The sequence below is a fragment of the Lithobates pipiens genome, unplaced genomic scaffold (assembly GCF_037356315.1).
Source record: "Lithobates pipiens isolate NorthernLeopardFrog02 unplaced genomic scaffold, aLitPip1_a1.2 Scaffold_86, whole genome shotgun sequence".
Taxonomy (NCBI): domain Eukaryota; kingdom Metazoa; phylum Chordata; class Amphibia; order Anura; family Ranidae; genus Lithobates; species Lithobates pipiens.
Window position 1 is genome coordinate 557,557 of NW_027507910.1, and position 10,377 is coordinate 567,933.

Sequence of the window (10,377 nt, forward strand, 5' to 3'; positions counted from 1 at the left end):
ATAGGACCATCCACCTCATTCACCAAATCATAGGACCATCCACCTCATTCACCAAATCATAGGACCATCCACCTCATTCACCAAATCATAGGACCATCCACCTCATTCACCAAATCATAGGACCATCCACCTCATTCACCAAATCATAGGTCCATCCACCTCATTCACCAAATCATAGGACCATCCACCTCATTCACCAAATCATAGGACCATCCACCTCATTCACCAAATCATAGGACCATCCACCTCATTCACCAAATCATAGGACCATCCACCTCATTCACCAAATCATAGGACCATCCACCTCATTCACCAAATCATAGGACCATCCACCTCATTCACCAAATCATAGGTCCATCCACCTCATTCACCAAATCATAAGACCATCCACCTCATTCACCAAATCATAGGACCATCCACCTCATTCACCAAATCATAGGTCCATCCACCTCATTCACCAAATCATAAGACCATCCACCTCATTCACCAAATCATAGGTCCATCCACCTCATTCACCAAATCATAGGACCATCCACCTCATTCACCAAATCATAGGACCATCCACCTCATTCACCAAATCATAGGACCATCCACCTCATTCACCAAATCATAGGACCATCCACCTCATTCAGCAAATCATAGGACCATCCACCTTATTCAGCAAATCATAGAACCATCCACCTCATTCACCAAATCATAGGACCATCCACCTCATTCACCAAATCATAAGACCATCCACCTCATTCACCAAATCATAAGACCATCCACCTCATTCACCAAATCATAGGACCATCCACCTCATTCACCAAATCATAGGACCATCCACCTCATTCACCAAATCATAGGACCATCCACCTCATTCAGCAAATCATAGGACCATCCACCTTATTCAGCAAATCATAGAACCATCCACCTCATTCACCAAATCATAGGACCATCCACCTCATTCACCAAATCATAAGACCATCCACCTCATTCACCAAATCATAAGACCATCCACCTCATTCACCAAATCATAGGACCATCCACCTTATTCAGCAAATCATAGGACCATCCACCTCATTCACCAAATCATAGGTCCATCCACCTCATTCACCAAATCATAAGACCATCCACCTCATTCACCAAATCATAGGTCCATCCACCTCATTCACCAAATCATAGGACCATCCACCTCATTCACCAAATCATAGGACCATCCACCTCATTCACCAAATCATAGGACCATCCACCTTATTCAGCAAATCATAGAACCATCCACCTCATTCACCAAATCATAGGACCATCCACCTCATTCACCAAATCATAGGTCCATCCACCTCATTCACCAAATCATAAGACCATCCACCTCATTCACCAAATCATAGGTCCATCCACCTCATTCACCAAATCATAGAACCATCCACCTCATTCACCAAATCATAGGACCATCCACCTCATTCACCGAATCATAGAACCATCCACCTCATTCACCAAATCATAGGACCATCCACCTCATTCACCAAATCATAGGTCCATCCACCTCATTCACCAAATCATAGGACCATCCACCTCATTCACCAAATCATAGGACCATCCACCTCATTCACCAAATCATAAGAACATCCACCTCATTCACCAAATCATAGGACCATCCACCTCATTCACCAAATCATAGGACCATCCACCAAATCATAGGACCATCCACCTCATTCACCAAATCATAGAACCATCCACCTCATTCACCAAATCATAGGACCATCCACCTCATTCACCAAATCATAAGACCATCCACCTCATTCACCAAATCATAGGACCATCCACCTCATTCACCAAATCATAGGATTATCCACCTCATTCACCAAATCATAGGACCATCCACCTCATTCACCAAATCATAAGACCATCCACCTCATTCACCAAATCATAGGACCATCCACCTCATTCCCCAAATCATAGACCATCCACCTCATTCACCAAATCATAGGTCCAACAGAAAACAGAATCATCCTTTAACTTAACATTCTCTGCAATATAATTATCAGTGACCGGTGTCCCTGTATCAGTGGGGTGTGTTGTGGGTGTTTCAGGCCCAGGTCCATCAGACTTTGTCACTTCGGGGCCCAGTGTCCCCAGTTCTCCTGGCTGTCCTGGCAGCCCTATCTGTACCTGGCTCCACAGTTCGAAAAATAGTGGACAGTCCCGCCCCACTATAATGTCATGTATGAGGCTTCTCACTACCCCGACCTCTTGTGTCACTGAGGTATGGCCATAGGACACAGTCACCGAAACCAAGGGGTAATCCTTGGTGTCCCCATGGATGCACACTACACGTAGGGTTTTCCTTACAGGGCCAAGTCTCCCAATCACCCTGGCATGTACAAGTGTTACCATGCTACCGGAGTCTAGTAGTGCCCTGGCAGGAAGGTGGTTCACCCACACTTCACACTCGAACTCTCTTGCAATTGGATCCAGGTGAGGGGTGTAGACTCTTTGCACATAGAAGGAGCTTCTCCGACCACTCCCGCAGTCCATAGGCTTCTCCTGAAGGGGGCATTGCGCCCGGGTATATCCCCAGGACCGACATCGCCAACACTGTAGGTCTCCCATTCTTGGGACAGGAACCACCCTTCGAGGTTTTGTAGCAGACGATGCGGTTTTGCAGGTCCCAACGTCTGGCAGGGCTTCTCTCCTAGGTTATATGGCTGGTCTGGTTGCCCTTGGTGTGGGTTCCCGACGCTTGGCAGGCCCTCCACCACGGTGTACCTTTCAACCAACTCAACCAGCTGGTCAGCAGTTGCAGGGTCTCCATGGCTTACCCAGCACTGTAGGTCACCTGGCAGGGAACGCAGGTACCAGTCCATCACTACTCGTTCCACCATCTGTGGACCTGACAGTTTTTCTGGCTGCAGCCATTTTTTAACCAGCTGTTCATGCATTTGGGACCTGGGTGGTCAGTCAGGTTTGTACTGCCAGCGATGCACCCTCTGAGCCCCGACGGCTGTGGTCACTCCTAGGTGGGCCAGGATCTCTGCCTTCAGACGCTCATAGTCGCTAATATGTTCCGTTGGGAGATCAAAATAGGCCTTTTGCGGGTCACCGGTGAGGAAAGGGGAGATTATGCCGGCCCATTGGTCACGGGGCCACCCCTCTCTCTCCGCTATCCTCTCAAAGCTGGAGAGAAAGGCCTCTACATCATCACTAGGTGTCAGTTTTTGTAAAAAATGGCTGGCCCTCACAGACATCTGGTTGCTAGTGGCGACAGCCGCTTGTTCTCGTCCCTGAGCCAGCCGTCGTACTGCCTCCTGCAAGGCAGCCACCTGTGCTTGAGTGGACTCCTGCTGAGCAGTAAACTGGGCGGCTAGCAGTCGTGTGCTTTCCTGCTGTGCAGCTATGGCCTGTGCCAGGGCCTGCTGCTGCTGAGCCATCGCTTCTTCATGGCAGTTTTTGTCTGCTGGAGCTTGCTGCTGGGTCACGGTGGCTTGCTGCTGGGTCACGGTGGCTTGCTGCTGGGTCACGGTGGCTTGTACCAAAGCCCTGATGACCTCCTCCATGCCTTTACCTGCTGCTTACAGCGTCTGAGCTGACTTCACCCAAGACATGCCATTTGTACACAGTCTCTTTTAAATGTCAGTTTTTATTTTTTTTAATGGATTTTGCGGCTGCAAATGCACTTTTGCCCGCATTCTCCACCAGTTGTAAAGTTTGGGGATAACAGCTCCGCGGGACCAAGTGCATAAACCGTTCAAAGGTGAAACCAAAAGACTTTTATTTATAATTAAATCAAAAATAAGGTTTTCTTCAGCACACAAATCAAAACGTAAATTAAAGTCCACTTATCTTCAGCACAAAAAACAAGAATTAAAGGAAAACACCTCCAGTTCTGTAGTCGGGTCTTCGCCCCAAAGTTTTCAGAGTCCTTATAGAAATCTTTTTGCAGCCTCCAACATGGCAACACGGCTCCTCAGACAGGTGCTCATCTCCTCCTCCTCACCACCACCTCTCTACTACTTCCTGTCTTTTATGAGCTGTTTTCCTGGAGGCCTTTAACCCCCTGTGTGCCGAATCCCTGTGGTCAGGGAGGGAGGCTCTTTCCCACCCAAATGTCACTTCAGAGCCCCCCAAATTCCGGGTCCCAACTACCTCTCTTAATATAGAGAGGACCGCGAGTCAGTCCTCTCCTAATGACTATACCCGGAATTTGTCACCCATTTTTGGTTGACCCCCTGAAGCCTACCGGGATTTCCTTAAAGGGGCCACAACACGGATATAGGTGCTACATAGCACCCGTCCAGGACCCAACCTTGGCGTCCTGTACACTATATGTAGAGGGTTCTTTACTGTAAGAGCGGCAAGGATGTGGAATTCCCTTCCACAGGCGGTGGTCTCAGCGGGGGGCATCAATAGTTTCAAGAAACTATTAGATAATCAACTGAACGACCACAACACACATGATATACAATGTAATACTGACATATGGTCACACAACATACATGATATACAATGTAATACTGACATATAATCACACAACATACATGATATACAATGTAACACTGACATATAATCACACACATGGGTTGGACTTGTCTTTTTCCCCCTCACCTCCTATGGAATTATATGACTCGGTTGTGATAATGGACGGCGTCGGTGAATCAGAAAGTATGGAAGCCGTTGGATCAGGATGACACCTGAGGCATCAGGACCAAATGTATTCATAGGCCGTGGCTGGGGGCACTTGGGTTGCCTGGGGGTGGAGGGGCACCACAATTGCTGCCAGTAAAATATTCTCATATATAATGTTTCCAGCCTGATGCCCTGTCTGCCATTGCAGTCCAGATGGGTTTCATTGTTGCTGTCCTTGCCATCTGTGATTTAGTTGGAGGAATAGTATATTGAGTACTTACCATGGTGGGTTACCTAAACCTGAGCGTCTCACAGAGTGGGGTGCCGACCTACCTCAGTCTTCTAGATGTCCATGCCAGGCAATGTAAAGAGGACAGACTCTTCCCTCCTCTCCACCCCATCTGTCTATTGTTGGTGTGGGGGTGGGGGTGGGGGGGGGGGTGTATATACCCAGGCCCACTCTGAGTACTGATTTCCCTCAAAGAACTCAGCAGACCCCCTGCAGTGCCGACCCACCGCGGCATCATCTGGATTGGGTTTGTAGACCTTTCCTTTGTCTCCTCTTCTAGTCTTCCGTGGTAGAATACTTCCTCCTCTAAACGTCTTCAGAAGGTCCGCATTGTATGTTTGCTACAAAGTGACCCTTTCCTCCCATTGCAGGACCGAGCCGGCCACCCCGGAGCCGAGCGCTCCGACTCTTCTCCCAACGGATCGGACATGGACCGCAGGTTTGTGGAAAGCACAAATATCACATGGAATTTGGGGTTTCCATATAGATGGGGGAAGTCTCAGGAACAAGACCCCAAGAACTTTGTTCACTTCAGTGACCCCCATAGTAACATCAGGAACACGACTTCTGTGCTAGAGGTTCCCTCAGACAGGATGGGAGAGTGACCCCATTGCAACTTTGATCCCCCACCCCCCTCCCTAGTAGTTGGACCCCCATTTGTGGCCACTCCCTTCTGGTAAGGTACCCCCCGTGAGATTGGAAATTTGCTCGGAAAATGACCAGCGCCAAACTATACTGTACCCCGAGATTTTCCCTTACTTTGCTGTAACCCTCCCTGTACCTTCAACCCCCACACTCCAAACTTTCCAGTATCCCCCGATTCCCACTAACCCTTCCCTGACCCCATGCTTAACCTCCCTTAAGTCCCAACCCTCTCACTTACCCTCCCTGTAGCCCCAAACCTCCCACTTACCCTCTCTGTAGCCCCCAACCCTTCCACTTACCCTCTCTGTAGCCCCCAACCCTTCCACTTACCCTCTCTGTAGCCCCCAGCCCTTCCACTTACCCTCTCTGTAGCCCCCAACCCTTCCACTAATTATCCTTATAACCCTTCCACTAACCTTACCTGTAGCCCCAACCTTCACACCAACCACCCCTGTGATCCCATGATGAGATATGATTGAAGATCTGTGACTAACCAATTATAATTGAGTTTCTCTCTGCCTTCCATATTCCAGCATTACTCTACACCTGAAGATCTCCTGTCCTTCCTCTCCTGCTATCAGCTACCCCAGGAACCCCCTCAATGCCGTCCCCCAAGTGAAGATAGAGATGGACTCTGAATATGAGGACTCTGACATAGACAAGAACCCCCGAGACCGGGGCAGTGAGACTACTTTATAGCAGTGGCTTTACCAAGCGCAGAGTCACACCTGACCAGCAGGATGGTCTATTGTACCCTGGATCTGGTATTAGAAAATGGACCATTTCTGCGTGTGACCCCAGAAAGGAACACCTACCCTGCAATGGAACACAATAAAGAACTTCTATTATGGACTTTTCAGCTCAGAGTGAAATGAGCTCATTATGCAGAAATACGGAACTTCTCTAATAATAATAATAATACCACCATGGCGACAAACGGCAAAAAGTTGAGTGTATTGTAAAGATGCATTCAAGGAAACGATTCTCTTCTAATCATGACGTTCTACAACCATCATCGTAATTCCAGGGTGGATGAAGCCCACCGCCTGACCAACAATTCTGCCTTCTACTCCATACATACAAGTCACCTACCTTCCCCGCCAATGGAGGGAATGGCTGACTATCAGGAAAAGGAGAAATGTGTCTTTTCTATATAAGTGACCCGAATGGTTGGCTGGGTTGAGTCTCATCCTTCCATCTACATTCTATTCAGATACACGATTGGCATCTCACCATAGAGAACCTGCAGAGAGCATTGAGATGACTCCACAGACACGTCGAGATGACTCCACAGACACACTCCACAGACACGTCGAGATGACTCCACAGACACGTCGAGATGACTCCACAGACACGTCGAGATGACTCCACAGACACGTCGAGATGACTCCACAGACACACTCCACAGACACGTTGGGATGACTCCACAGACACGTTGGGATGACTCCACAGACACGTTGGGATGACTCCACAGACACGTTGGGGTGACTCCACAGACACACTCCACAGACACGTCGAGATGACTCCACAGACACACTCCACAGACACGTTGGGATGACTCCACAGACACGTTGGGATGACTCCACAGACACGTTGGGATGACTCCACAGACACGTTGGGGTGACTCCACAGACACGTCGGGATGACTCCACAGACACGTCGGGATGACTCCACAGACACGTCGAGATGACTCCACAGACACGTCGAGATGACTCCACAGACACACTCCACAGACACGTTGGGATGACTCCACAGACACGTTGGGATGACTCCACAGACACGTTGGGGTGACTCCACAGACACGTCGGGATGACTCCACAGACACGTCGGGATGACTCCACAGACACGTCGAGATGACTCCACAGACACGTCGAGATGACTCCACAGACACACTCCACAGACACGTTGGGATGACTCCACAGACACACTCCACAGACACGTTGGGACGACTCCACAGACACACTCCACAGACACGTCGAGATGACTCCACAGACACGTCGAGATGACTCCACAGACACGTCGAGATGACTCCACAGACACGTCGAGATGACTCCACAGACACGTCGAGATGACTCCACAGACACGTCGAGATGACTCCACAGACACGTCGAGATGACTCCACAGACACGTTGGGATGACTCCACAGACACACTCCACAGACACGTCGAGGTGACTCCACAGACACGTCGGGGTGACTCCACAGACACGTCGGGGTGACTCCACAGACACGTCGGGGTGACTCCACAGACACACTCCACAGACACGTTGGGATGACTCCACAGACACACTCCACAGACACGTTGGGATGACTCCACAGACACACTCCACAGACACGTCGAGATGACTCCACAGACACGTCGAGATGACTCCACAGACACGTCGAGATGACTCCACAGACACGTCGAGATGACTCCACAGACATGTCGAGATGACTCCACAGACACATCGAGATGACTCCACAGACACGTTGGGATGACTCCACAGACACACTCCACAGACACGTTGGGATGACTCCACAGACACACTCCACAGACACGTCGAGATGACTCCACAGACACGTCGAGATGACTCCACAGACACGTCGAGATGACTCCACAGACACATCGAGATGACTCCACAGACACGTCGGGATGACTCCACAGACACGTTGGGGTGACTCCACAGACACGTCGAGATGACTCCACAGACACGTCGAGATGACTCCACAGACACACTCCACAGACACGTTGGGATGACTCCACAGACACACTCCACAGACACGTCGAGATGACTCCACAGACACGTCGAGATGACTCCACAGACACGTCGAGATGACTCCACAGACACGTCGAGATGACTCCACAGACACGTCGAGATGACTCCACAGACACATCGAGATGACTCCACAGACACGTTGGGATGACTCCACAGACACACTCCACAGACACGTCGAGATGACTCCACAGACACGTCGAGGTGACTCCACAGACACGTCGGGGTGACTCCACAGACACGTCGGGGTGACTCCACAGACACGTCGGGGTGACTCCACAGACGCGTCGAGATGACTCCACAGACGCGTCGAGATGACTCCACAGACGCGTCGAGGTGACTCCACAGACACGTCGGGGTGACTCCACAGACACGTCGAGATGACTCCACAGACACACTCCACAGACACGTCGAGGTGACTCCACAGACACGTCGGGGTGACTCCACAGACACGTCGGGGTGACTCCACAGACACGTCGGGGTGACTCCACAGACACACTCCACAGACACGTTGGGATGACTCCACAGACACGTCGAGATGACTCCACAGACACGTTGGGATGACTCCACAGACACGTCGAGATGACTCCACAGACACGTCGAGATGACTCCACAGACACGTCAAGATGACTCCACAGACACGTCGAGATGACTCCACAGACACGTCGAGATGACTCCACAGACACGTTGGGGTGACTCCACAGACACGTCGAGATGACTCCACAGACACGTCGAGATGACTCCACAGACACGTCGAGATGACTCCACAGACACGTCGAGATGACTCCACAGACACATCGAGATGACTCCACAGACACGTTGGGATGACTCCACAGACACACTCCACAGATACGTCGAGATGACTCCACAGACACGTCGAGATGACTCCACAGACACGTCGAGATGACTCCACAGACACGTCGAGATGACTCCACAGACACGTCGAGATGACTCCACAGACACATCGAGATGACTCCACAGACACGTTGGGATGACTCCACAGACACACTCCACAGACACGTCGAGATGACTCCACAGACACGTCGAGGTGACTCCACAGACACGTCGGGGTGACTCCACAGACACGTCGGAGTGACTCCACAGACACGTCGGGGTGACTCCACAGACACGTCGAGATGACTCCACAGACGCGTCGAGATGACTCCACAGACGCGTCGAGATGACTCCACAGACGCGTCGAGATGACTCCACAGACACGTCGGGGTGACTCCACAGACACGTCGAGATGACTCCACAGACACGTCGAGATGACTCCACAGACACGTCGAGATGACTCCACAGACGCGTCGAGGTGACTCCACAGACACGTCGGGGTGACTCCACAGACACGTCGAGATGACTCCACAGACACGTTGAGATGACTCCACAGACACATTGAGATGACTCCACAGACACGTTGACATGACTCCATAGACACATCCACCACCAGCCCTGATATCTGGAAGTGCCTCAACCTGGAACTGCTTTTGTTGCCAATAGAAACCAATCAGATTCTTCCTTTCATTCCCCCATGGTAATGATTAAGCACAACTGTACTGTGTGAAACGCGTCTACAAGACTGTATTGATGTCATCTTGGTGATTAATAAACAGCAATTGCGCTTTCATCGAAGTGCAGCCATTTCTTCTTCATTTCATTCCCCCATTGGCTGAAGACAAAGGAGACATTGGTTTCCATGTGCAGCAAGGACAGTTCTTACTTCAGACACTTTCTGAGCCAGTTACGTATCTTTCCATGGTGGCCCCTGGGGGGTCAGTACCTGGGGCAATGTGGGGGGGGGGTGGGGGGATTTACAAACAGCGATGGTTGTCACTCTGATGTCTCTCTGATCTCCTCTGGACACGTCTAGTTTAATTCAGCAAATGAACTATAAAAAGTGTGTGCAGGCAATGCTGAGAGTAGTCAGAAGACTCTCTAGGGATGAAAGACCCAAAACCGCGCACTCTGTGAGACTTCACCGATATTCCAGTACAGACCTCCGGCTGACATTCTCCTGCGTTTCGGTAACATTCGCTCTGTGGGGCCGGTTGGAACATTTTCCATGAATGCTGGAAATGATCTGTGAGGAG

At 50.4% G+C, this 10,377-nt stretch overlaps 1 protein-coding gene across 5 annotated transcripts in view; it reads left to right on the top strand.

Moving 5' to 3' along the window:
- Positions 1-10,080, top strand: part of LOC143973618 (electrogenic sodium bicarbonate cotransporter 4-like) — a 30,448-nt gene extending 20,368 nt beyond the window's left edge. The window contains exons 4-6 of one of the 5 annotated variants that reach the window (XR_013272096.1): positions 5,263-5,330; positions 6,070-8,702; positions 8,892-10,080. Coding sequence is in view for 1 of the 5 variants with exons in the window: in XM_077474473.1 (XP_077330599.1) it covers positions 5,263-5,330; positions 6,070-6,235 (234 nt within the window). In the remaining 4 variants the exon portion in view is untranslated. Of the gene's footprint in view, positions 1-5,262; positions 5,331-6,069 lie in introns of all 5 variants that reach the window. The other 4 variants (XR_013272097.1, XR_013272099.1, XR_013272095.1 and 1 more) reach the window with 4 other exon arrangements.
- The last annotated feature ends 297 nt before the right edge of the window (positions 10,081-10,377 follow it).